Here is a 27197-nt window from a genome sequence, read left to right on the forward strand (position 1 = left end):
GTAGGCTAATAATCTTGGCTGTATAGGCCTAAACATGGTTGGAATAAATCTTAAGCAATGCGTTTCTGTGGTTAACATTAGTAGCCTATAGCCTATGGTATCTGTCATCTTGAAAATGACAAACAAATAGGCTAATCCTAAATCAGCTGTGCTGCCCCACTAGTCGCAGGCAGGGTTCATCCAGCCTACTGCCCCACACCATGTGTGAGAGGAAAGCAACATAGCCTACTCTCTGGGTGGCTCTCATCCTCCCTTCCTTCCTCAATCCTCGTCCTCACTGATCTAGACAACAAGGGCGACAACAATGGGATAGTCCAGTGTTAGGTAGATCAGTGGGAACTAGCCTCGAGGACCGAGCATCGAGGAGAATTTGAGAGCCACCCAATGTGTGAATCATCACCAGATAGACTGTAAAAAATATCATCACCCATAATAAACTCACTTACCCAGTTATCATAGCGGCAAACGGAAACACAATTTCCTTATCGGCTTCCGTATGGTGTCGTGGCGTAAATCGTATGTTAAAGTCTGAAGAGCAACATTGAAACGGCGAGATAGGCTACTCAAGTACATAGAGGTGGATCAATTATCAGGAACATTTTAGATAAAGTGCATTACCTGCAATTGAAACTGTCTTCAAGGAATAACGATGAGGCGCGCAGGCTTGGGTAAGAAGGGCTTGTTTTCATTTCATCACAGAGGATAGCTTAACATTACTCAGCTATGCTAGCTAGATAGCAGACTGGCTTGGTGGCCCGACATTTGGCCAAGTTAGGCCTAAGATTTCACGCAAGAATCTACTGTAATTGTTAGTAGACTATATTACTTGCATTAGTGGCTGCGAAAATGCTCTGTATGACTGCTACATGTATCAGCCTGGCCCGTTAGCTAACGTTAGCCAATGTATGATGGCAGCTAACTGTAACAGCACAACCTGAATAGAAGCGACGCAAACAATTTGCTAACTTTCACCATGACGCTTTAAATATACGACGAAGTAGACGTACAACTGGCATATATCCTGTAGCAGTGAGAGTTAAATTCTATGAGACTGTCGTACCCTTATTAGTATTCAAATGGCTTGATTGTCGTAAAGATGGTAATCCTTTACAACAGGACATTTCATTTCGACCTCAACATGTCTCTCCCTAACTGTTAACAGGTGAAGGAGGCCCTCAAGGCAACTATGTCGCAAGTGGATACAGTGTGCATGAGGAAGAGAATGAACATTTACAAGAAGGTCTGAGAGCAAAAGTCAGTGCTTTGAAGCATGTAAGTTCCCACCGCACAACACGGTATACTGGGACTGGGTCTCTTACACTGATTGTTCACTGTTGTACGTAAGTTAACTAAATTACTGCTCGACAAGATACTCTGTGAATGACATTCCTCCTTCCCTTTCTTTTTCCCAGTTGTCTATTGACATTGGGGCAGAAGTAAAGCATCACAACCAGATGTTGCAAGAAATGGTAAGTTTCCTCATCCTCACCACAGCCAGAGAAGTAGAACAAACATTCAAATTACTAGTATTATTACTTCAAGCAGTAAACTTTTCCATTTTCGGGGATTCAACTACATCTATTCTGCCAGTCCCTTCCACCAGGTTAACCTAATGGTTTAATTTTGATTCAGCCTCTGCATTGATCATTATTTATTTATTTTTTGTCTAAAAATCTTCTCCCCAGGACTCTGATTTTGACTCAACGGGAGGTTTACTAGGAGCCACAATGGGCAGACTGAAGCAGTTGTCTAGAGGAAGCCAGACCAAAGTGTTTTGCTACTTGTTGCTCTTCGCCCTTTTCGTCTTTACGATTTTGTACTGGATCATTAGATTAAGGTGATGAACAGAGACCTGCTTGTCATGCTCTCCTTGCGTGCCATGTTGCTTTGGATCAGGTAAAACAAACAAACAAACAAACAAACAAAGCAAAAAACAATGGGACTGATGATGGTGATAACAGATTGCCATGAGCGTATTTTTTTATCACAATGAAACCTTTATGTGAAACTGTGCAATATAGCCTAAGGAAGTGTCTTAACCCTACCAATATGAATAGGTGTACCGTAATAATACCGCCCTGTCTAGTATTCCACACTGTAGGATTACACGTCTGGTATGGAATTGTATTGGAGGTTGAGCTACATATATTCAGTTTGGGATAAGGACTGGGTCATGAGTGCTGTTGAACTTCCAAGTTGGTCAGGCTTTTTTTTTTTTTTTTTCTAAATCAGCAGAGGCTCAGACATAATTGTATATTAATAGGACAGCATCTTTTTCAAATGTATTTATAATTTAGAAGCAAAAGGCTGAATAACTTCAGACATTGACATGTTATGGCAAGCTGTTCCTACTTCATAATTTGCAAAATGTCTTTAAAATCAGTATGTGGCCTGTCCACAATAATGTAAGTGCTAATGTAAGGAAAACATAACTGTAGTGCAACTACACCCCCCTACAGATGACTGGAAAACACAATACTGTTTTGATATTGTGATTCCAATTTTATATGATCACAGAGTGTTGTGCGAAGGGTTATTCCACTCTGTGGTCAGTCACATGCATGTTTCTGGATCTCTAGGACACTTCTAATTTTTGGGTTTGGATTCAAATACCTTTGTTTGATTTGGGTTAATTTTAATCTGCTTAATGCCTCAGGGCTTCTCACAGCTGAAGGGCCTAAATTTGGATGCTTTTTCCTGGTGTAGTAGCAACTCTATTGCCCAAACTGCAACACCAGTAAAACAGTTGTAAAACAGTGCATGTGATCCATCAAATTTCTCTGTAAATGTCAAGTTGTAAATAAGAGGAAAAATGAGTTCATTAAACATTTTATGTGTAAGAGGTGTCATGTTTTTAATCATTTTACGTCTGTTATACCCACTGATTACAGAAGAAGTTCATGCTACAACATGTAAGAGCTGTACAAATATTCACACTATATATCTACACAAGAAATATGATCAAAAAATCATTCTAATTATATACAAATAAAACATTAAGGCACTGAATTAACCATTCTTGAGACATTGCCATCTTTTAAAATATTGTGGCAGAAGAGCACTTATGTCATTTCACAATGATTAACTGTTATTGTGATATACAATACATATCACTGCCTGGGCAAGGTGTCCATGTACTTGCATATGATGGCCAGCATGACTTCATCCGCTCCACCTCCAATAGACAACAATCTGGAGTCCCTGGTATTTGAGAAAACATTTGTTGAGAGACTTTTCTTTTTAAAACGGTTTAACAGTGATGAACGTTATATCAAACACTACAAACTCAACCATGAAAGTAGTTCAATATTGACTTTAAAACATAGGACATCCAATATCAGCTGTTCAAAAGGCAAAATTGCTCATGCTCATTCAGACTATGCCTTCAAATGTCACAGACAAATAAGAAAGACAATAGTTCTTTCTCAATAAATGACAAACATAAGCCACTATTTCTGATGAACCAGCATCTTCTGAGAGACAGCTGGGGATTTTTTTGTGTACATAACTCATGAAGACCAGACCACCCAAAACATGTTTTTCTGCAAAGGCAAAGCTGTATTTTCCATCATATTTCGAGTGGGCTTATACAGAACAATACGTGCATTCCAAGAAACATCAAGGATTATTTGGAATGCTCTATGTTGTAAGATTGTATGAAACCCAATAGGGCTACACAGTTCAGATTAACACCCATCACTATGACAAAACAAGTATAAACCACGTACTTCTGATGAACCAATATCTTCTGAAAAACAGTTTTTATGACTTAGGGACTTTTTTGTGAACGTAAATCATGAAGACCATCCATCATATTTTGAGTGGGCTTATACAGGACAATACTTGCGGGGGGTTATCTGGAATGGTCTATGTTGTAATCTTGTAAAAAAACCAATAGACTTAATTTGATTGAAGTCTAACTGTTATGTTTGTATTACTACTACTCTGGGAGACTAGGAGAAAAATGTCATGATCATGCTGCAGCGAGTCTGTACACAGGACACAGCAGGTCGCACACGGGCGCATACGCTTACGCTTGGTCTAACAGCAAGTATAATCCCAACCTTACTCAGATGACCACATCACTGCGTATCAGTGACGGACTGCAGACGTAAGTGTGTGTGTGTGTGTGTGTGTGTGTGTGTGTGTGTGTGTGTGTGTGTGTGTGTGTGTGTGTGTGTGTGTGTGTGTGTGTGTGTGTGTGTGTGTGTGTGAGAGAGAGAGAGAGAGAGAGAGAGAGACTGGCATTCATATATACAGTATGTGTTGGCAATTGACTAGAGCATGTCAGGACTGGCTCACCTGTAGAACCTGCTGACAATCACGTCGTTGGTGAAGCCCATCCCTCCCCAGTACTGCAGGCAGCTGTCCGCCAACTCCCGGGCCAGGCGGCCGACCTTCAGCTTGGCCATGGAGGCCAGCTTGGTCACGTCATGGCCTTTGATGTACATAGCTGTCCTCAGGAAGAAGACGAGAATCAGTCACAGTTTTTTTTATGTTCATTTTGCTAAAATACCTTTTAAGCATGATTGTTGTTCCTTCATTTTAAGACAAAGTAGCACATGTAAGAAGTAATTCAAACAATGGACTCCTTTCCCAATGACATACATCTATCCCTTCATCTTCATCCCAACCAACGTCCCTGTAAACATAGGCTGTTCCAAATGCCTCATCACGCATGGCTTAAACCGCCCTTTCAGTCACATCCGCCCAAATAATTATGGAAAGTCCCATGAAAATAGAAATCAGCCTAATCATAGGCAATGTTTATCAAACAATAGTGACCAATTTAAAAGGTAAACAGTTTCAAAAACTAGAAGCTCACGCAAAGAGCTCAGCCCAAATGCTTCATCTTGCTACATGAAAATGTGAAAGTGGAACAAAATGTGCAGTCACCCCTTGAGTCAGATCAGGGCAGAAAATGCCCAAGTTTTGTGACATTTGAGTCATTTTGGTGTAATCTTACTTATAGGACACAGAAGTTGATCACACCACTTCTGAAGTCAGACATATAACAGATGTGTAATTGCTCAACGTCTTTGTTCAATTGTTCATTTGTATTTATTCAGTCAGATGAACCTGAGGCTACAGTGACCCAGTTGTCTGTGGATCTCACGGCATGATTCCACTTGTTTAGAAGACTGACGTGCTAATTTAGAGGGTGATGCCAGTGGAAACGGTCCAACTCTGAGTTAAACCCAGGTATGGATAACATATTGCAAGACCATAAGGTCATAAGGCCATCAGGTAATCATAACTCTCAACCTCCAATCTGAGCTGTGTTATCCATACAACTACGGAGGTAAGCTTTTAATGATCATGGTACGATTCATTGTTCGACTTACCAACTTCTAACTAACGACTGTTTCCAAAAAACGTTGGACTAACAGTACTTTGTAAGTTTGAACAATGATCGTTTCCAAACTTCAGTACCTTGACTTCATATACGCGGACAACGTAATAATCAAGGGAAGTTGCAAACGTACCATGGGCGCAGTGATATCACGCACTACTACTGCTTGTTACCTATGGGAACTATTTTCAGATATCACTGCGCCCATGGTACGTATGCAACTTCCCTTGATTATTACGCCAGATGAGAGTGTAGTTCCAGCCTAAAAAAACGGCAGGTTTCATTTTCAGTTGGTCTTATTGCACTTTCTAACTTGAGAAGAGACACGTTTTAAATGGTAAAATTACCAGAAATCTTAGTCACTTTTAAGCATGATGCTAGCAGGCAAGAAGCTAATGGTCTAATCTGATTCAATGATCTATGCTAGGCTGAAGCTAAAAGTTGTATCGCCAGACTCACAGAATGGCTGGATGAACAGGAAAAAGGTAAATATCGATTGTTTTGCTCGAGGGGAGGTGGAAAATGAGCTTATTTCCAAAAATGGCGGAAAATCCCTTTAAGTTAATAAATTGATGACTCCACTGAATGAGCTTGAATGACATGTCATTTAAACATGCAGGTGAAAACAGTTGTGTACTCTATTGTTATTTAGCCTCAATTCACAAACGTCATATGCTGAATCCTTCAACTATGCTTCAACCACAAGCCCAAAGCTGTAGTTCGAACTACATAATTTCACAACAGTGTTTACGAATGTTTTGCTGGAACTATAGTTATGGGAAAACACTTTGTATCGCTTAATGATGAATCGGACTATGTAAGCTGCACCACTATAATTCAAAATATTGTTTTGGGAAACAGTTGTGCCATTCTTGCATAGTTCCAACCAACCATGTAAATTACTACCTATCTAGCAACTATACATTTGAGAAACATAGCTGGGAATGCAAGTATTGAGAAGGGTTGGGTGTCCACTGAAGGCAAACAAGCTAACTAACTTGGAGGGAGAGGAGTGGAGCTGACCCGATGTTAGATCACTCACTCAGTCGGTCGGTTGCTAGTTTACTGGCACCAGACATACAAACATCTTGGGTCGACCATGAGCAAATCTGGTCCAAATGTGGATGGAACCAACAATTCAGTAAGTAACTGATACCAGATATGCTTATATCGATCTCTTAATTGTGGGGCAGCCGTGGCCTACTGGTTAGGGCTTGGGGCTTGTAACCTGAGGGTTGCCGGTTCGATCCCTGACCAGTCCACGGCTGAAGTGCCCTTGAGCAATGCACCTAACCCCTCACTGCTCCCCAAGCGCCGCTGGTTGGGCAGGCAGCTCACTGCTCTGGGTTGTGTGATTCACCTCACTGTGTGTTCACTGTGTGCCGTGTGTTCACTAATTCGGTTACATTGGGTTAAATGCAGAGAACTGAATTTCCCTCACGGGATCAAAAAAGTATATATTCTATTTTTTTTTTCTAATCCACACTCAGGTATGCTAAGATAAGATAGCCTCGACTGTGTGCCTAGCGGACCCACCTGTGGCGCGGTACAGCAAGGAGCGCAGCAGCTCCACCTCCGTCTCCAGCTCAGCCAGCCGGAAGTGCACAGTCTGATGGTGGAGCACAGACTTGTTGAAGATCTTCCTCTGCCCTGTGTACTTGATAGTCTCCTGCAGTACCTTGTCCATCATGGACATGACTGTTAGCAACAACACAGTTAGCATTTATTAATCATTCAATAGGGGGGAGAAGATGACACAACATTTACTCAGGCAAGACTGATTACTAAGAGGTCAGATATGAACACACACAATACAGGAAAGTCATCACATGCATGTCTCACTACAAGTACTTCCACATCTCTAAAATACATGTCCTTGGCATTGCTAGTTCTAAGCTACCAATTGCTCTTCAGGGGGCCGAGTATTGTTTTTTATAACTCACAATTGAGCAGGCTGGAGTCACGGGGTGGGTGGGTAAAAATGTGAGGTAGTGGTTCTGTGTCCTGTACTAGTTCACAAACCTTCGCCTGTCCCCATATATCTATCAGTGGGAGCTGCGAAAGAATGGATGACTCAGGTTTCCTTGAGAGGCAAGGGCCGCAGGAAGAGGTTAATTTCAGCTGACCGCGGGGGGTGGGAAGAGGAAATGACCAGTCCTCTCTGCTAAAAGGACACAGCAGACTTTCTAGCGTCTTTGTGTTTGGCTCAATTTCAAGAATCCAAACAGGGTTTCCTCCATTCACACGGACAGACAGATTAAAAGGACGAATGTGTTACAACTACTTTCACACAATAATACCATCTTGCCACTGACTAACGGGCCCTTCAGGAAGCCATATGTTACAAAGTTCTACTCATACTAACTGGAAAAGGCCTCTTTCTACTCTTCACCCCCCACAGACCTCCTGCTGCTGCTCCTGATGTTGTGAAATAAGCTGGGACGGGAGAGCCCAGTCTCCAAGGTACGGTCAACGGTGCACGGTGGGGGCAGTCTGAGGTGAAGGATTGCACACTTACCACTTCCCACAGCCCACAGTCTCTCTTCCTGGAACTGCAGCATCTGGTAGGTGAAGCCCATCCCCTCCTGGCCAATGAGGTTCTTGCATGGCACTCGGACGTCATCGAAGAACACCTCTGCCGTGTCCGAGGACCACATCCCAATCTTCTTAATCTTACGCGCAATATGGATCCCTTTGACACAAGAAATTAATGCAATATGTGAGTATGTACCCTGTCTGGGCTACTCCCAGTGAGACAGACAGATAAGATAAATACTGTACATCAAGAAGGATTTTAAACATGATTTACGTAAACATTTTTTTGTCAACATGGACTGAACCCAAGTTTTACGTATATTTTCCAGGCACATGGTATATGGTATACTGTAGTAGGTCATAAAGGAAATTGATGGTGATGATCTATCAACATGGACGGAATCTAACTTGTGTGCCTAATTGCCCTTTTCTTTCCTTGTACTGACTCTTAATTCTGGTATGTTGCTGTCACCTGGCAAGTTCATTGGCAGACAGATGAGGGACTTGTTTTTGTGCGCGGGGCCATCGCTGGTGTTGGCTAGCAGGCACATCCAGTCAGCCTGAGTGCCATTAGTTGTCCACATCTTGCCCCCGTTAATGACATACTCATCTCCCTTCCGCACCGCTTTTGTCTTAATGCCTAGTGGAGAGAGGGGGGAAAAGAAAATATAAAGAAAAAGAAAATATAAAGAAAAGATTTTTTCTCTTTGTCATTCTGCATATGTCTTTAGCACGTGGCTTCGATCATGTATTTCAATGAACAACGACATAAAACCTCAATGAGTCATTGAGACGTGGCTAAGCAAGTCATCCTCTCATTCTACAGCAGAACACCCCCTCCCACCCCACCATTTTTTTCTCTCATCAGACTACTAAGTGTCATGCAGATGCATGCTGCAGGACAGTTATCCAATGGAAAATGAGCTCCATGAAATCAGCAATTAAGAGATGAAAAGCACACCATTCCTACATAAGGACGCCCCCCTTGGCTCTCAAGGACTCAAGTGATCTTGTGCGGTCCTCTTCCAGAAAACAAAATAATGATTGTACACTTGCTTATCAAAAAAAAAAAAAAGCCTTGCACCACACCGTGCGCTTGAACCCTTTTATCTCCCATACTACTTGCTTGCTTTTGCACTAGCTTTGAAGCAAGCAGAAAAACAGTCCCCTTTGATGATGACTTTGTCATTAGCAGGGAACTTACTGGCGACGTCGGAACCAGCCCCAACCTCGCTCACCCCCAGGCACGCCACTTTGTCCCCCATTATGGAGGGCAACAGGAACTCTGTCCTCAGCTCCGCAGAGCCGAACCTGGAGGGCCCAGGACATGGAGGGGGGGGGGGGGGGGGGGGGGGGAGGGGGGAGAGAGGAGAACAAAGAGGATGAGGGGCTGCACTATCCCTTGCTCTCTCGCAGAACAGCATCGCAAAACATAATTACGGCACACTGTGGGACAGTTAGCACACTGTGGGACATTATTGTGGCCTTAATGAGAAGTTGAACATCCAGTTGGCGCATAGCTGTTGGTCATAAAAGTATGCAAAGCCTTGGGTGGAACCAAAGTGATCCAGATGAAAATACACTTTTTTTTTGTTAGATTTGCAACTATGTATCCGCTTTTGTTCAGTAAATGTCTTTTCAAAGTTCTGCTTCAGCATTGTATCTTAAACATTACATAGACTATAAGCACATATAGACATACATAGAAATACTCACATTGCATATTTAATTTCCATTTCACCATGCCGTATGAACGCACTATACATAAACACATGTACGCTACAGATGCAGAACACACTACATTACATGCTGTTTTTGTGTGTAGAGTAGACCTCACCTGGCCAGCGCAGGTGTGGCCATATCGCTCTGAACGCCGATGGCCATGGGGATTCCGCCGCAGTTGATGTTGCCCAACTCCTCTGACACCGCCACACTGTAGCTGAAGTCCAGCCCCAGGCCTCCATACTCTGCCATTCACACAAAACACCGGCATTTACTTCCTCACATGGGGAAGTATGGGGCAGCCGTGGCCTACTGGTTAGGGCTTCGGGCTTGTGACCCGAGGGTTGCCGGTTCGATCCCCGACCAGTCCACGGCTGAAGTGCTCTTGAGCAAGGCACCTAACCCCTCACTGCTCCCCGAGTGCCGCTGGTTGGGCAGGCAGCTCACTGCTCTGGGTTGTGTGATTCACCTCACTGTGTGTTCACTGTGTGCTGTGTGTTCACTAATTCGGTTAAATTGGGTCAAATGCAGAGAACTGAATTTCCCTCACGGGATCAAAAAAGTATATATTCTATTCTATTCTATTCTATTATATTATATTCACATTGCTTCCTAATAACTCTTTCCAATATCATCTCTCTTGATATTCCTCAGAAAATAATACTCAACCAGGAACAGATTTGAAAGGATCTATCCTTACATACTGTTTATATCAAAACATACCAGAGCATGTTCTATTATGCCGTGGGATAATTAATACATTTAATATGTATTAATAAGATTAATCCTTTATTGTTGCTATGTTAACACTGACAAATGAATTCAGGTCCATGGAGTGTTGTTTCGTTTTAAAAGCAGTCTGTTGGGATTGCATTCATTTCATTACAGGGATTGCATGACTACACGATAAGTAAGCTCTCGGCTCTGCCATGACCTTCGCTTTCACCTCGATGATTTACACGAGACATCTGAAGTTGGTCAATCTCAACCAGACATGCCTCACGGGAAAACTCAACCACAGAACAGACAAAGACTCTACGAAGCCACTATAACAATGGAGGGTTTGCAGGTGTTCGAGGTCGGGCGGATCATCCGAGAAACATTTTTCACATGCAGGGGAGACATCTATGTATTTCATTATGTCTCATGTTGCCGTTCAACGTAGTAGAAGAAGTAATGCACTGAAAATCTCCCATGCCGTAGTAATGTTAAACCCCATTGCCTTAGCACAGCGATAGATGGCAGGGGCGTAAGGCTTACAGAAGATCACTCCGGCACAAAGGTTTTCAAAACTTTGCATTTATATCCGCTTGGTAGATTTTCACAGAGCATTAAAACTGTACAGTACGTGTCTCGACTTAGACAGCAATTAGTTTGAAGAGACCTCACCACTATGGCTTTTTCAGGCCATTTATCTAGAAATGTGTGATGACAGCGCATAAAATGATATTAACCTTTAGCTATACCATGAGACCCTATCTTCTGAAAGCCTGATCAACACTTTTCCCACCTTTTACCAACGTATCTCCTTGCATTTGTACTTTTCAAAATGACTGTATTAAACTGCCAAAGCTTAAGGCAACACTGCAACAATTTGCAACTTTTTGAGAAATATTTTTATGAGTAACAACTTATCAAGTTCATTTTGATGCATATGGTCATGATGTTTGAAGGACTCTCACCAGCTATTGCTTTCACTTGCTGTCCAGTGTCCACTCAATGCACAATGCACTTTTGTTTAGGCGAAAACACCCCACTTAAATCTAAAAAAAACGTTCCCCGCATGACTGCCAATAATTTGGCCAAACAAGATAGCATAATGTAGTAGTTCAATGTAGGAAAGATTATATCATGTTATCATATTACATGACCAGCTTGTGAAATGCACTGTTATTAAAAAAACCTAGGCTGACAGGAAACTGAGGATGTCATACATCTGACAAAGCACGTGAGTCAAGTAAATATTTGAGCAGGCCTCGGTTAAAAACACGTCCAATTATGCGGATCTGAGGTCCGACACGCTGACATCCTGGTGCGGTCGACCTGGAAAAACAAATCATGCTCAAATCCTGCGACTTGAGTCCTTGTTTCATCTACAGGGGTGGTGCGATGTCTCAGTTGGCTGCTGCACGATGAAAAGACACATGGAGATGTCCAGCGGGGGGAGACACCACAAGGAGGACTTGAGACAGCTGTTTCAACTTAAGAGCCGACATCCACTCCAGAGAAAGGAGGCCAGAACAGGGTCATCAGAACCAGTGACCATTTCATTAGAGCGAAAAAGAGTCACAGCAGCGGCAGACAACTTGGAGAGATACACCAATGACTTCACTTGTGTGTTTATATGTGGTTGTGACTCAGGGGTAGCAAATATGAATTTTATGACATGTGGAGAATCCATTTAATCGACGTGCTGCTTTATCAAGACCGCATGGGCGAGGCACATGGGATTGTGTTGTTAAGCCACACACACCACCACATAAAAACAATGTTACCATATTTACAATGCGGGTCGAGCCTGATAGTATGACTAACATTCATATGCAGGGTGAGGACCAAGTGCCTCATATGAGCAGAATGCATTTCCTTAGCTACATAACAAAAATAATTGTGTCATAGTGATATTTTTCAAGGGCAGGCTACGATGGGAAGAATAGTTATCAGCGGGATTAATCACCTATTCTTGGCCTGTGAAGACATAAATGTCTGAGCTCTTGAGTCATTATTTAAGTACTTATCAGAGGATGAGAAGTACAGAATGAACTTTGAATTCATCATGTCATCCACTCCGGCCTAATTTCACATTTCAAGAGGCAAGTGGAAAACCGGGATTTGAGGAAAAATACTTTCACTGCCAGCTCTTCACAACGCAGATGAGTTACTGTGAAAACTCCCTGTTGATTGAATAATGACCTCGAAGATAGGACGGGAGGTTACTGGTGTTGCGTCCGAGCCCGGTGTTGGCAGGCTGCACAATGTTTCCGCTTTTAGCAAGTACAGAGTCCTGACTGCCAAACGTTAGCAGTTTTAGTGCATTTTGTCTATTGTGTGTGTTTTGTGTGTGCGTACTTTTGTGTTTGTGTGACTGTTCATTATACAGTGACCTTTGCTACATACAAAATGGCGGCCATTTGCGTCTGTGTGTGTATGGAGTTCATACAGCATTATGCCTTTGTTGCGCTACAACACTAACTAGAGAAGCACTCAGAGAGCGCAGACCTCCGCCTGTAGTGTTCTTCCTAGGTTGTCATACATTTGAACCTAAACTATTCAGATCGCCACCACGTGGCCATACCATGCCATTACACCACTAACCGAAAAACATAAACGGCTCCAGAATCCCGACGGTGCTACGAATCACAAAATCTAATCCTTTCTTCCTTGGGTCATTTCTGACATTCCCTGAAATCTCATCAGTGTTGACTTTGAGTAAGCCAAATAAATGCTGTGCCAAAAGTTCATAAGGTATCGTTTCCTCCAGTCTCCTTCGATCCTTCAACAGGATGTTGGTCTTTCATTCCGCGACTTATTTGAAAAATTAAGTCATTTCGCATATCCCAGCATCATTATTCCGGGAGAAAGACATTGTGTTACTCATCATTTCAACAGTCTTGCTGGAAACACTTTGTCTCAAGTGGCATTGACTCAAAACATCTTCTGTCACCTTGTAACCTGGAATAACATAGTCTGCCTGGGATAAGGCACTTCACGTGTATTACAATAATACTATCAGGATCATAGGAGACCACCTGCCAGTTCTTCACTATGAGGAAATAAACTTGCATTAACATGTATTGGTGAGTAACCTTCTCCAATGAAAAATACAGTGGAGGTAAGTATAGGCACACCTGCTGTCACTGCTCAAGTTGAATGCTCACAGCAGGCTACTATCAATTTGATATTTCTCAGAGATGCTGTGGATCCTTTAGAAGACACCATCTTTTATTGAGGTTATCCAATATCCCAGTCTGGTAATCTCATATTGGGAACAGCCCTCGCTGCCCTGTAATCCAGATGAGCTAATGCAAAACTCTTCAGACGTCAGCACTTTCTAATGCTCTCTCTCTCTCTCTCTCCCTCTCCCTCTCCCTCTCCCCCCCCCTCTATCTCTCTCTCTCTCTCTCTCTCTCTCTCTCTCTCTCTCTCTCCCCCCGTATCTGACCTGACCTACAGTTATGAAGCCGGTTCTCCCCTATGGGGCCAGCTGATCGGCCCATACACAGCTCTCAAGTGTGAATACATTCATCTCTTCCTCTCTCTCTCTATACTGCAGTTTTTTTCTTGTCCTTTCTTTTTTTGCCATGATAAAGGGAGGGTGGAAATGGCTGCTTCAGGGAGAGTTGCCTTCCTTGCCCAAATATCATCTCATCTACTCCTCAAGGGAGCAATCATTCTCAAAGGGCAGCTGAAATTACGTGTGCCTACCGCCTCCATATTCTGGAGTGTGTGTGTGTGTGAGAGAGAGAATAAAGACAGAGTATAAGGACTAGGAAAGGGACTGCAATGAATGATTATTGTCATAGTTGATTAATCTGTCAATTATTTTCTCAGATAAACAATTAGTTGTTTAATTAATAAAATGCTAAGAAATGGTGAAAAAAATGTGTTCTGCAAGGCCCAGATTATGCCCTCAAATGCCTTGTTTTGTCCACATACCAAAAACAGCAACTTTATACTGTCATAGAGGAGAAAGCAGAAAGTTGAAAACACTCAAGCGAAAAAGCTGCAATCAAAGCATTTGAGGTAAGCATATTTTCTTAACAAAATTACACAAACCAATTAACCGATTACCAATGTACCAATGTTCCATAGAACGGTTCACCCCAAATGCAATGCTCTTGCTAATGGCTGATATTTCTTAAAATAAACTTAGATTCAAATGATGTCTGCTAGCACCACAAAAGGAAATCTGGGGTCATTTTTCTTTTCATATTCTCTTTTTACTTTCATGATCTTTTGTAACACCAGCAGACTAGTTTTCCTAGAGGATGATGTTAATTATTGATAAAATACAATAGTATTGCCTTGAACAGGATACATTATATGCACCAGTTATTATGCCATTATCATTTCAAACCTTTTCAGACACAATAGATTTCCGCTTCTTGCTCGAGATAATATTCATTTACATGTATCTACATGACTATTCATTTGATGCGCTTCTTTAAAGCAACCTGAACGGTATTCATATTTGCTGAGGTGCTGTAAAATTTTAAAACTAGCTGTGTAACAAAGATGAGTAAATTCAGGAAGTTCAGAAAGTTTCAAAAGAGCATAGGTCCACCTACCAACAGGCTTGTTGACTCCTAGAAACCCAGCATTTCCAAGAATCTTGAAAATCTTGTGAGCAGGAAACGATCCCTCTTCCTCCCACTTGTCCACATAGGGGTTGATCTCCTGGTCCACAATCTATAAAACACAGGCAACACATATACAACAACAAAAGAGCTGGTCAGTTTGTGAACGCATGTTACACTTTCGTACTACAGGGTCCACACTGTGTTAAAGAAGGCATTCATAGCTAGTTGTTTAGACAGATCTCTTTTTAGCTTATGCATTTGGTTTACTTTCCTACCCTACATGAAGCATAGGGGATGAAATTAATTCTTGATTCTTGACAGTATTTTCCACTGTCTGATTTGCCATATGATTTATTACTGATCCAACGCAAACTTTTGGGTTGGTGAGCCTACGTTGCATTTCCAGTCTTTAAAGGCCTAGTCAGGGATTACACTGTAAAAAAACCTGAGGTGTGCTCAAGTTCACGTAGGCGAACGCTTGCGAACGCTTGCAAACAGTATTCTGTTAGCCTTGAGTTTTTGGCGAACGTTTGCTAACAATTGCAAACAGTTGAAAGAGGTAGTGCTCCTCCGCGAACATACAGTGGAACTGGACGCGAGTTTGACTAATGCAACAATTCAATTACTGTTAGAATGGAATGTTAACACCAAATTGTTCAAATCTAACTGTTCAAAGAAAACACGTCCACCAGGAACGTTCGTCACTGTTTGCCAAATTTTAACGCACCTCTGGTTTCTGTAGGCAGTCCATGCTCCGAAAACTGGGAACAAAGAAAAACAAAACCCTGTGTGGAATTTCACTGGAAATACTGAAAGTAGGGGTGAGCTATCTCACTGGTATGTTTAATTTGGTCTTGGGTTAGAATATAATGAATATTTTTTTTGTTTTTTTTTCAGAAAGGCATCTGTTCGTGAATGTAAACATAAACATGATCACAAACAAAAGCGACAAATGCAAAATCACTGACTGTGCCTTTAAGTAGTGATTTGTGATCAGTTTTAACATGATCGAATACTGTATCAGTATCTTTACTTGATCAGATTCACTTAACACAGAAGAGCAATAATTTTAAGCCATTTTCAGCTGTGGCGACCCATTTTAGAAGTGTAATCTGCAATACAAATGTGTCCTAGTCTTAAACCCAAACTCTGAACTGTCTGAAGAGGAAAACTACTAGGGTGAGGTAAGATATCAGCCATAATTTCTATGCTAATGTCAGCACATACAGTACGATTCCAATGCCTATTGTCAGAGGTTGACATACTGCGACAGTTGCATCACTTACAATTTATCATAAGCAATTAAACTCTCTTTTCTATGTGAGATAGACAGAGCAGACAAGGCTGATTCCCCAGAGATATGAAAGTTTTATGAAAGTGCCAAAACCTATGCTTGCACAATTTGTTGGAATCCTCTCCAAAGTCATCATATCAACCCCAGGGAGATACACTATGAAAATGAATGGCATCAATCACTTCCATCTGATCACCAAGCATTTTTGCCTTGATGCCTGAATCATGGCAGTGTCACAGGATACAATGGTTTTACTTTTTGTGTTTCATAAGAAATTTGCAAAATAACCTAGCTGTTAGCTTGAGCAAAACAAGGAGGAAAGAAACAGCTGAACGGCTACATTAATTGTGAGCCAAGAGGAAAAAAATATTGACACAAAGTCACAACAAAACATAACTTTGGAGCCCCTCAGCAAAACAGATGTCCTTGGAAGAATTATTGTTGCCTTCCTATTTTCCATTCACTTTGGAAAGCTAATGAAGAGGCCCCCAGTCTCCCCAAAACATGCTGCTTTGAGTGTCAACAAGTCCTTGACACAAACCTGTAGAACACTGAGGGACTCAAAAATAGAGAATGAGTGTTCTGCAAAGCATGATTAAATTAGGAAAATATCTAACACAGAAATATTTAAATGTCATCCAATTTATCAAGCATTACAAGACCCCGAGTCAGGATTATTTTCTTTTGCTTGCTAATTGTTTTAAACAACCATTATTCAATTATTCTGAATTATAATTTTTTTTTTTTTACTTTTGAAACAAACTGAAAATGACTTCTCCGTCATGACCTCATCATAGTGCATAGCCTAATGTCCTTATAAACCAAGAGCACTTCACAGCATGTGCTTTTAACTCCTCAACTGAAGTTATGCTTTGAAAGTCTGGAGAGGGATATAGGCCACGAGAGCGAGAGACACAGAAACTCCCTAGCTCCCTCTTCCAAACTAAACAATCGAGGCTTCGCCAACAAGCCAACACAAGCGCACTGTCTGACTACAGTGTGCACGGAACACACAGGCTGTACAGGGGCAAGTAACCAAGTAATTCTCAGGAAATGACTGAAGGGACACAAGACCCAACTGCAAGACCCAGAACATATCATCCTAGTCAACACAACAGCCAGAGGTATCCATATGGAGGAGTCTTGTTTTCACTAAAAAAGCAAAGTATAATCTAACCATCCTCATGAATAGTGCAGAAAAGGAAGGGAGGTTTCCTCCAAGCCTTGGAAAAGGGAAACACTTCTCGTCCCTAGAGTCCTTAAATCAGCTATTCCATTTTTTTTTTCAGAGACTGTTGTGGTCTTTTGGTGCTTGCAGAGGAATTTCCTATCCCAGGGCCTACAATCTGAGGTCAACAGTAATGACCAACACCACAGAGTACTGTACCACTCAACTAAGCCTGCAACAAATCCTGCAACGATATATTCTTACACTGATATTTCACAGGAAAAGATATAATTGATGCCGAGTGCTGACTGACCACAGAATTCATTTTAAAACAATACATGTTCATACGAGTTATGGTGTTTGGCACAACAATGATGGTACAGTGGAGGAGATAATCTTAAAAAATGAGTCATCCAGAAATGTTCATGTTCAATGAACATCTGCATTCAAACCGAATCATAAGATCATGTGGCACATTGGACGCTCACAACCACTTGTGGCAATTTGGGGTGGGGGCTACTGGGGCCGAAACTTCCACAGCATCCTCATCTACCCCCACACCTGCCAGTCTCGGAGCACATCCCTCTAGAGGGTAGTGTACGCCTTACTTAGGCTTACTGTAGGTGATAACTGCAGTGATTCACAGCCTCCGGTCTATAATGTTCACTTCAACATTCACAACTGCATTGTCTCCCAGCATCCCATTTCCTCTCCTGTATTGGGAATGTTTCCTACAACTGCCTATTTTCATCTCCCGGCATCCTCTGAGGGTGGCAGCGGAATAACAACAACTTCCCTCCACTTTGTATTTCCGACTGTTGTACGGTGAACTATTTTGAGATGCTCAAATGTTTAGCCTAGATCCTTAGTAACCACATGCGTCTAGACAGGGTTAATGTGGCAGAGGAAAGGGCGTGAAGGTTAAGAAGAAGGACATCTATTCTTATTATTACGGCAATGTGGTTGTCACTGGGGGAAAGTGCTAAATGGTTGTCTAAATATAACATAATATAACTAAATATAGGTCCAGGATTATTTATGTTGATTATAATGCTTATTTTTTACCCAATGGCTTATTAATGCATGAATTAATTTGAAAATAAAACATTCAATTTAATTACGATGTTGGCCTAAATACTGATATTCATTTTTTTTCTTGTCTTATTGTTGAGTAAATTCATGCTGTCCTCACTTTTACACTACCTAGGCTTCAAAAGATCAATGCAAAGCCAGGGCTCTGGGTCATGCTTCTGTCCCACTGTCTTGGGCTCTATTTAAAAACAATTGTAATGTGGCTTTTGGGTGAATGAATGAGCAAGAACTCTGCAGTGACTTGACAAGCAGAATAACCATAACACCGTATCCTTTCAGCATACAGCTTGTGGCTTCACCTCCCGTCACAGCCATGCATACCAATGCCATTCTCTTTCACAATACTGTCACACTATCACACTATCTGTAACATTGTATGGACACAGCCTCTACGAAGGAACTGATTGACCATGTTACAAAGTAAATGATCAGGAATCTAATACAAATTGAAACATAAAAGGATATTATATAACTCGTTAATTGGATTTAACACTAGATCAAATGGCTGACAATGGCTATGAATCACGTGACCTACTTTCTCTCCTGATCAAAACATTCTCAGGGTAGCAGTGACAACTAACAAAATATTTCCTTACTGTACAGGATTAACATCGCGCAGTGTAGGCTAGACTTACTTAGCAATGCCCCCTTTATAGACACTGGACAACCTGAACGTAACGCTGTCTGATTCGCAAAAGTTTTTGATAGGAGCTTGTGCCTGACATAACACAAATGACCTCTCACCTACAATAGTCCGGTGTCTAACTTAACTACATAACACCCTTTCGACAAATGTGCATGAACTGTGTTTGCAAGGATGGCTACTAAGATTAGAGTACACCGTAATAAACGTAACTTTAACTTACTGAAATGAATGTACACAGTTTAAAACGTCAACAATGCTAAGATAGCCCTCTAGGCTAGCTTGCTACCTTCTTTAGGGACTCCTTCAGTGCAAAATGCTCCGGCGTATAAAGAATGTGATCAGATGTTTCAGGATTGCTGATGGCCCTTGCTTTGGACGACGCTTTCTCTGATAACTGTCTTTTGATGCACACCGCCGTTGCTTTATAGAAACCACGGTGAGCAGTCAGGTGAAGACGGAGAGATCTTTCCAAAAGCGCCATGTCTGAACTACTACCGCGTCTGTTTTGCGCATGCGCAATACCTAACATTTAGCCTAGGTGACATGGGTGACATTTAGGTCGAAAGTAGCCTACTTAAAGATTTATTCACGCACACTGTATTATTAAGTTACCATTTATTATAGACATTGCATTAAATATTTATTGTGACTTAACTTATATTAGCAATAGACTATTCATGCACACAGATTTTCAAGAAGCATGAGATAGACTCAAGAGGCCCAGTAGGCTACTCAGACAAACCTGACACAAGTGAGGCACTGAACCCATTAAACAAAACAAGAACAATCATTGCACAAAACGACTTGTGATTTATTGTGTCACTTTCAAGGGGAAACACAACAATACAATCAGAAAGGGCCTTGATGAGGGAACGTCATTTTTTTATTTTATTTTTTTAACAAAGACGTGACAAAAACATTCAAATCTGTTTCCATATCAATCCTCATCCGTCTATGATTTATTTGGTAGCAGCAGGTCTCCAGAGGGCACTAGAAGTAGGGCTACATAGGAAGGCGACTCCTCAATTCACTCTAGCAAATGACACATCCACCTTTGAGTTCCTTGAAAGGGTTCTTGTCCTCAGCAATGCCTTTCACAAGGACGTCCTCCTCAACTAAACCCTGGACATGGTCCATAAATTCAGTACAGCATTTTGACACCTGCAAATTACACATCAGTGGCACAACATTTAGGAAAACCTGAAAAAATACCTGATGCAAAAACAGACGTCATTTGTAGCCTAATGTTAATGGTTTCTTCATCTGATTATCTCTCCGTGGACAGTTTTACTGAGTTGGCAAACCTTATAATCTAGCCATGGCAAGATTCAGATTATTTATTCTTCTAAATCCTCCTATGATAGCAACAGCAACAAAGAACTCTGAGTAAACAACCATTTGAAATACCATGGTTTGAATGGATTGATAAATAGGGAACAACATTATAATTTTCATTGGTATTTACTCAACTATGCTTTGCATCATATATCATATCACATCAAGTATGAACTTATTTGTGGAACTTACCACTGTTCGCTCAAGCAGTACCTCCTTCTTTTTTTGCTCTAACTCCATTTTAGCTTTGTCCAAGTCTGTTAAGTTTTCGACGTCTATGATAGGCATGGTCTGCAGCAAAAGAGAAAAGTCAATTCTGGATAAGAGCAAAATCTCCAACTGTGCTGTATTCTGAAAACTTCACAATTTGATCCTGTATATCCATTCATCATTCTTTTGATATGACATTGTACTAGGCTATATAGAATATTACAATATCCACATAAGAGGCATGCAAAAAAAGTCAACATATTTTTCAGTAATACACAGAAACATTTATAAAAAAAAACAAGCTCCAAATTTAAGATATTTCTTGTTACACTTACTGCCGCTGTGAGTTGTCTTCACCGCTGAAAACTGTCTCTGAGAATCCTGCTCCTCTCTCTCAATCCGGGTTATAAAGTAATCTGTATAAACATTCTAATCTCTTAATCTGATTAAAACACTATTCTTTTTCAAAATCATTCAACATTAAATTGGCCAGCACTGACAAATACAAGTGAATCAATGTAAGCATCTTATTGTTGAACATATAAGTGTTCAAGTGACAGATTTGTATTTATGTTTGTGAAAAAACATTCAGTGACATACCCTATGTAGCAAAGCTTATATGGGTCAAGGGGACAAGCAGGTAACTATGATAAGAATGATAATCTGTGTTTACCCTCAACCTGTCATATTAGATGTTACTATTCTCTGTCTGGCACAATTCACTCTGACACGGCCTATGAATTTCTTTTAGCTGTTCATGCAAATATGATACAAACTTTGTATCATATTTGATATGCCAATTCACAGATAGGTCTAGGCCCAGAACCATGATGAGAAATTAGCATATTTGTTGTAACTTCTTTACACACCTGTTCTGCTCAGCTACCTCATATCATGTGCACTCCAATCTTATAGTTACAATATTGTTATCAATACATCATCTTTGCTTTGTACTGTCTTGCACTATATTTATATTTGATCTTAAACCTCATACTGATACTGCAGTATTCCCACTCTCTCTTCAATTGCAAATTGCATCCTGTGTCTTGCCTGTGCCTGTGGGGGTGTTATCCGACCATGTTGACAGGGACAACAAGGCCACCCATAGCATCTATCTATTTGTAAATGTACATACTGTATTTATTCCTTTATTCTTATACATATAACTGCCCTTATTCTTTTTTTTTTTACTGTTTTTTTATGTTATTGTTGAGTCTTAGGCTACTTGAGTGCAAAGATTAACTGGAGTCAAATTCCTTGTTTGTTACGCAAACCTGGCCAATAAAGCTAATTCTGATTCTGATTCTGATTAAATAACAACAAAAATGGCCAGTCTGTGGTTATTGCACTTAAGACAAAATTCCTGTTAGGGCCTACTTAACATTTATGCTTAGGAGAGGTGGGGGTAGAGGCTTGTTTTCACTGAAATGTTCACACAAGTGCACATGGAGTACTCATACCAAATAAAAAACCCTTATCCTTATCATGTGGAATGCTGTCTACTCTATAGCCAAATGATGCGGTAACCAGAATTCCAATTGAAAAAGGAGAAAGGTGTGTGTGTGTGTGTGTGTGTGTGTGTGTGTGTGTGTGTGTGTGTGTGTGTGTGTGTGTGTTAGGCTGGGGGCTCAGTGCCAGCTAGGCTACGTCTTTTGAGAAACCCACAACATTGTGAAACTCTCTTGATATATTAGGTGTCATTACGGCATGCCTATCTATTCTTCTATTTATTTATTTATTTATTTTTTCATCTTTGAACATTCACTGTTGGATGGATCTCATGGATCTTAGTTACCACTTGGTCCTTGGTTACCTGACAGCCTTCGTCTTGGATGTCTGTGTCTTGACATAATCCTGTCTCACAGGTCTATGGACAATTCTCTCAACCTCATGGTTTTGTGCACTCTGAAATAGGCCTACACCATCAGCTGTGAAACCTGTGAATAGACAGATAGATGCACCAGAGAGCTCAATTCCTATAGCGCCATAACAGGGTCTGACTACTTATGTAAATGGGATATTTTAGACTTGCATTTAATAAATAGATAAATAAATAATAAAAGAAAATGCATTCCGGACACCCCAAACACCATTTCTTTGCATTCGAGTAGGTCCATTATAAGAAATTAATTTAATCCATTTTAAGATGAGTCTGAAACGTAACAAAATGAGGGAAACTTGGAAGGTTCTGAAAACAGCACTGTGCATTGTAGTTTTTTGTTTGAAAATTATTCCATTGGGACAGGGACAGACAAAATAGTGCAGATGGTGCGGCGCCCATCACTGGGAACCAAACTGTTCCTGCGTCATTGCATGGATGAGTTATAACGTAGCTATGACACAATATTTTATTGGTCTTGATGATGACATTTGTGAACTACTGTAAGTTTTCTGATAGCCTGGCCCTATAGGCCTACCTTGATTTTACTTTTGTTGTCATTTTCAAAAATAATTATTGTTATAACGCATATGTAAAACGCAGCAATATTAAACACACAATTCTACGACGCAATATTAGCCTAAGCATAAAGTAGTGTAAGCGTGGACCGCCTTCTATAATGACATGGAAATGAGTCAACGTGCCGCCCACTCCAACTTGTAGAAAAAACTTCACACAATAGTATAAAAGACCACGTTTACCCTGATCAAAACTTCAGAGTCAGAGTAAAGTTGACATTCTTGTTTAAACTGTAACAGTTGTGCTACGACAATTCTTAAATTATGGGATATTTTTGCGCGTTAAGTTTTCTTCTCATGGCTTTATTTGAAAACGTCCTCACGTTGAAGCCTAAAGGTAACGGGATTTCTTCTTCTGAAGACCACGTAAATTATTAAGATGTCTTACTTGAAACATATGCTACAACTAGTCTAATAATATAGTCTATAACTTTGCCTGCGTCAGCCAAGGGTGTCTTTTTGATTTTCCAGGCATTGTGGAATGCATTTGTTTTTCTTGCATACAATGTTAGGGCGTTGCCTCTTTGTTTTATTGAAGGAAAAGCTCATCTTTGTTCTTTTGCAGATGTGTGCTTGCTCGAAATGGATGAGGGACCATGTAGGGCGGACATTCAGCGTTACTTTTACAACAGAATCAGTCAGCGCTGTGAAGAATTCGGCTACGGCGGCTGCCACGGAAACGGGAACAACTTTAAGAGTTATGCTGAATGCCAGAAATCATGCTGGAGGATACCAAGTACGAGACGTCACTAACACTGATAAAGCTACAACGTTGTAAGGCACTTAGCCTACTTGTCACTGGCGTAATTCTAATGGCTTATTTCCCCCCTCTCTCTTACAGAAATCCCTCAGATCTGCAGGTTTCCCGTGGATGTGGGACGGTGTCGTGCTCTTCACAAGAAGTATTTCTTTAACATGACCACTATGCAGTGTGAAATGTTCTTTTACGGTGGCTGTGACGGCAATGAAAACCGTTTCAACAGCATGGATTCCTGCTTAGAATATTGCAAACCTCAAAAAAGTAGGCCTATATGTCTTTTGCATCCTTTCTACGTCTAGCCTACACATAGCCATACACAATCATTTGTGAGATTAAAATATGTGAAAAGCAAAGAATATCTGTCACCACCTCATTTGACCTCAGTTTCTTGCATGGCCAGTCAACCTGCAATAAGTCTCTTTTCACTGGTTACAGCTGTCCCTTTGGTGTGTCTTGATCCCCTGGACAAAGGCCGGTGCTCGGCCTCCATACCGCGTTATTACTTTAACTCAGTCACCAAGATGTGTGAGGAGTTTGAGTATTCTGGTTGTGGAGGAAGCAGTAACAACTTTATTTCAAGACAAAATTGCATTGATGTCTGTGGTAAAGGTATGCATTTTTCACATAGCTTTACCAAAAGACATTTTCAAGACGAACATTATAATAAATCAGCTGAAAGTTTTTGTCATATAGAATGGTCTACTCATGTACATGTCTGTTGTCACTTGCAGGTGGGAAGTCACGGAAACCCAGGAAGAGGTCTGGGTCAAGAATGCTAAGGCGTCGATCATAAAGGGGAAAAAATGCAACACCATATCTGCGGTCACCTTTAAGCTCTGCTTTTTATAAAGTTTTGAAGGAGCAGCCTTGCAGAAGATGTTTTGGAAAGTTGTCGCTATAACGTAGTGCACTTACAGGACCTGAAGAGAACTGTTTGCCTGAGGGTCTGGCTCTGGGGATCGAGGCCGATGCATCTCCAGTATTGGTTGCCAGCCCAACCAGATGTGCCAATGACAGTCCAGCTATGGTTTTCTGCTGCAGGACCAACATAAGTTTTCTGTTTCAAATGTGAATGTACAGTACATATCTTTTTTTTGTGCTGCTTATTGATACTGTTTTTAATCACTGTATTCAACAGTATGAAAGGCTTCCAATATTTGGTATTTTATTGTGATATTTTATCATATTGTGATATTTTATCATATTGTTGATTTGTATTATAGGCTATCTTGTTGTAGCCTACTTAAAATGTAAAAGTTATGTTTTTTTACATTGTGTTTGAGTTTGTATAGTGATATATTGACAATGACCATAATGGTTTGATTTTTGAAAAAATTTTTTGCTAAATCACACTGCTGACACTTCTGTCATCACTGGAATTTACTCACTTTGTCAATTTATGTGCCAAAATATGACCAAATGTTGTCAGGAATCACGTTTGTAATAAACAAAAACTTTTCTTGAAAGGAATCGTTGCAGTGTTGTTTTCCCCTTAGGCGTGTCTGTGAGTCCAGATTGAACACTGTCTGGTAAATGCTGTAGCAGGGCCCTCCGCTGCCTGCTATGTATTTGTGCGCCCTTGAAAACAGTAGGACACCTCGTCATCTCACTGTTTCACCCTGACAAATGATGAAAGAGTGAGGCACACACCATCTTTTTTCACAGCCACAAACGCAATCATCGCCTAGCAGATGAAAAGAAGAAGACGGAGTCACAAAGTTGGCATTTGCTCTTTGAAGGAGAAAAGTTATGCTGTTTTATATGACACTAGTTTATTGGGGACATGAAAAGTGACCGCCAACCTATTTTCCCAAGTTGTAAAGAGTGTCACAGAAAAGTGCTCAGCTGGCGTACAGTGAGATTGCACTGATAAATCAATTGATAAAAGATTGTAAAAACATGGCATATCAACATGCAGACTAGAACAGAAATGACATTACTTTGTTATTAAAACTTCACACAATAAAGTACAGAGGGTAGGCAGCAGTAACACAGAGCCCAAAATGTGAACTCCTCAGCTTAGCTCTCTTTATACTGTGTCGCTTCACAAGAATATATATCAAAGTGTCAGGCCAGCCTCTGGTGATTGTAAACATCAGCTGGAACCAGCTTAATTACCACGTGTAGCTCTGAAACAAACTCCTAAAATTACATCATTTTAGTTCAGAAGTTGCAAAAAAAATTCTTCTCATAAGATGTCCATTTTAAACAAATTCAGGACCATTTACACATAGTCAAGGAACCACTTTTATATAACCTTTCTCATGGAAGATTTCAGTATTCATCACCAAAACAGAATCTATTTCCACTAGACGGTCACACAAAAGACAAAAGAGGTTAAATTCAAAGCTAGAAGGACGTATGGAAAATGTAGCGCAATCGTCAATTGGGTATTCGTTTGCGCCCCCTATTGGGAAGCTCTTTGTCTGGTTCTTGGATTTCTCGACACTACTTAGGCTACAGTAGGCCTATTTTGTAATTAAAATAACGTTGTGCCGGTGAATGGGCATATCTGGACATATGCAACTTGTGTCACATCATTGACTCGTGCAGTTAATAGGCTTCAATTTAAAAAAAAAAAAATTATCCCCAAGGGGCAATTTCTCCATGCAGGCATAGTGTCATACTGTATAAGACGCACAACATAAGACAAATAAGACAAGACAAAGGGAGAACAGGACAGACAAGGGTGTGTGTGTGTGTGTGGGTCCCAGTCTCCTAGTCCCAGGAGAGAGAGGAGGAGGGGGCTGGGAGCATATTTAAGTTCAGAAGGTGAATAGCCTCAAAGGTAAAAGTAGCCTTCCTCCTGTTGGTCCTAGCAAGAGGACAGCGCAGACGCCTGCCAGAGGGCAGCCATTCAAAAACTCTGTGCAAGACATGCGTAGAGTCTTTTAAGATGGAGTTGGCTTTTCTTAGTGTTGCCTTGTCATGCAGTGATGTCAGAGACTGAAGAAGAGGGTGGCCAATGGTTTTGTGTGCACAATGCTCTGGAGGTGTTTCTTGTTTTTGATCGATAGAGAGTGAAACCAGCATATTGATGAAAAAGTCAGTATACTTTCAATAAAGGAGATGTAAAAAATATTGAGAATCTTCCTGCTCACTCCAAAGGAGTATAGTTTCCTCAGAAAATACTGCCGCTGTTGTCCTTTTTTGAGAATCACCTCTGTGTTGGAGTCAAAATGCAGTTTGTCATCAATGACGGTGCCCAGGTATTTGTACTCCTGTACAACTTCAACTGGTTCCCCATGTATTATAGTTGCGGTCCTGCATCCTTCATGCTTGCTAAAGTCAATGAACATCTCCTTGGTTTTTGTGACATTTAGCT

The 27197-nt window shown here is 40.9% G+C and overlaps 4 protein-coding genes across 4 annotated transcripts; 2 read left to right on the forward strand and 2 right to left on the reverse strand.

Moving 5' to 3' along the window:
- The first annotated feature begins 492 nt into the window (after positions 1-492).
- On the forward strand, positions 493-2840 carry bet1 (Bet1 golgi vesicular membrane trafficking protein). The gene is made up of 4 exons (XM_062528953.1): positions 493-668; positions 1163-1272; positions 1413-1469; positions 1686-2840. The coding sequence occupies exons 1-4, from the start codon at positions 650-652 to the stop codon at positions 1839-1841; spliced, it is 342 nt and encodes a 113-aa protein (XP_062384937.1). The 5' UTR covers positions 493-649; the 3' UTR covers positions 1842-2840.
- zgc:85777 (uncharacterized protein LOC405871 homolog) lies at positions 2829-19606 on the reverse strand. The gene is made up of 9 exons (XM_062528952.1): positions 19397-19606; positions 14899-15019; positions 9726-9855; positions 9093-9199; positions 8361-8528; positions 7872-8045; positions 6890-7051; positions 4303-4453; positions 2829-3201 (listed from the first exon to the last, which is right to left on the reverse strand). Exons 1-9 carry the CDS (start codon positions 19589-19591, stop codon positions 3111-3113), a joined length of 1299 nt encoding a protein of 432 aa, XP_062384936.1. The 5' UTR covers positions 19592-19606; the 3' UTR covers positions 2829-3110.
- A 406-nt stretch (positions 19607-20012) lies between these two features.
- gngt1 (guanine nucleotide binding protein (G protein), gamma transducing activity polypeptide 1) lies at positions 20013-20736 on the reverse strand. Its single transcript, XM_062530000.1, has 2 exons — positions 20638-20736; positions 20013-20271 (listed from the first exon to the last, which is right to left on the reverse strand). The coding sequence occupies exons 1-2, from the start codon at positions 20731-20733 to the stop codon at positions 20143-20145; spliced, it is 225 nt and encodes a 74-aa protein (XP_062385984.1). The 5' UTR covers positions 20734-20736; the 3' UTR covers positions 20013-20142.
- Positions 20737-23285: 2549 nt separating this feature from the next.
- On the forward strand, positions 23286-25338 carry tfpi2 (tissue factor pathway inhibitor 2). Its single transcript, XM_062529299.1, has 5 exons — positions 23286-23449; positions 23678-23848; positions 23954-24133; positions 24308-24481; positions 24604-25338. Exons 1-5 carry the CDS (start codon positions 23377-23379, stop codon positions 24663-24665), a joined length of 660 nt encoding a protein of 219 aa, XP_062385283.1. The 5' UTR covers positions 23286-23376; the 3' UTR covers positions 24666-25338.
- The last annotated feature ends 1859 nt before the right edge of the window (positions 25339-27197 follow it).

This window comes from Sardina pilchardus, chromosome 24 (genome assembly GCF_963854185.1).
Source record: "Sardina pilchardus chromosome 24, fSarPil1.1, whole genome shotgun sequence".
Taxonomy (NCBI): Eukaryota; Metazoa; Chordata; class Actinopteri; order Clupeiformes; family Clupeidae; genus Sardina; species Sardina pilchardus.

What these genes read in the sequence shown, in the direction of transcription:
- bet1 (XM_062528953.1), top strand. An exon ending in AAGTCAGTGCTTTGAAGCAT is followed by an intron (nt 1,273 to 1,412) that starts GTAAGTTCCCAC and finishes TCTTTTTCCCAG; the next exon opens with TTGTCTATTGACATTGGGGC. An exon ending in ACCAGATGTTGCAAGAAATG is followed by an intron (nt 1,470 to 1,685) that starts GTAAGTTTCCTC and finishes TCTTCTCCCCAG; the next exon opens with GACTCTGATTTTGACTCAAC.
- tfpi2 (XM_062529299.1), top strand. Translation starts at nt 23,377, where the DNA reads ATGGGATATTTTTGCGCGTTAAGTTTTCTTCTCATGGCTTTATTTGAA. An exon ending in ATCATGCTGGAGGATACCAA is followed by an intron (nt 23,849 to 23,953) that starts GTACGAGACGTC and finishes TCTCTCTTACAG; the next exon opens with AAATCCCTCAGATCTGCAGG. An exon ending in CATTGATGTCTGTGGTAAAG is followed by an intron (nt 24,482 to 24,603) that starts GTATGCATTTTT and finishes TGTCACTTGCAG; the next exon opens with GTGGGAAGTCACGGAAACCC.
- gngt1 (XM_062530000.1), bottom strand. Translation starts at nt 20,733, where the DNA reads ATGCCTATCATAGACGTCGAAAACTTAACAGACTTGGACAAAGCTAAA. An exon ending in TACTGCTTGAGCGAACAGTG is followed by an intron (nt 20,272 to 20,637) that starts GTAAGTTCCACA and finishes TGTAATTTGCAG; the next exon opens with GTGTCAAAATGCTGTACTGA.
- zgc:85777 (XM_062528952.1), bottom strand. Translation starts at nt 19,591, where the DNA reads ATGGCGCTTTTGGAAAGATCTCTCCGTCTTCACCTGACTGCTCACCGT. An exon ending in AGGAGTCAACAAGCCTGTTG is followed by an intron (nt 9,856 to 14,898) that starts GTAGGTGGACCT and finishes TGTGAATGGCAG; the next exon opens with AGTATGGAGGCCTGGGGCTG. An exon ending in GGCTGGTTCCGACGTCGCCA is followed by an intron (nt 8,529 to 9,092) that starts GTAAGTTCCCTG and finishes TCTCTCCACTAG; the next exon opens with GCATTAAGACAAAAGCGGTG.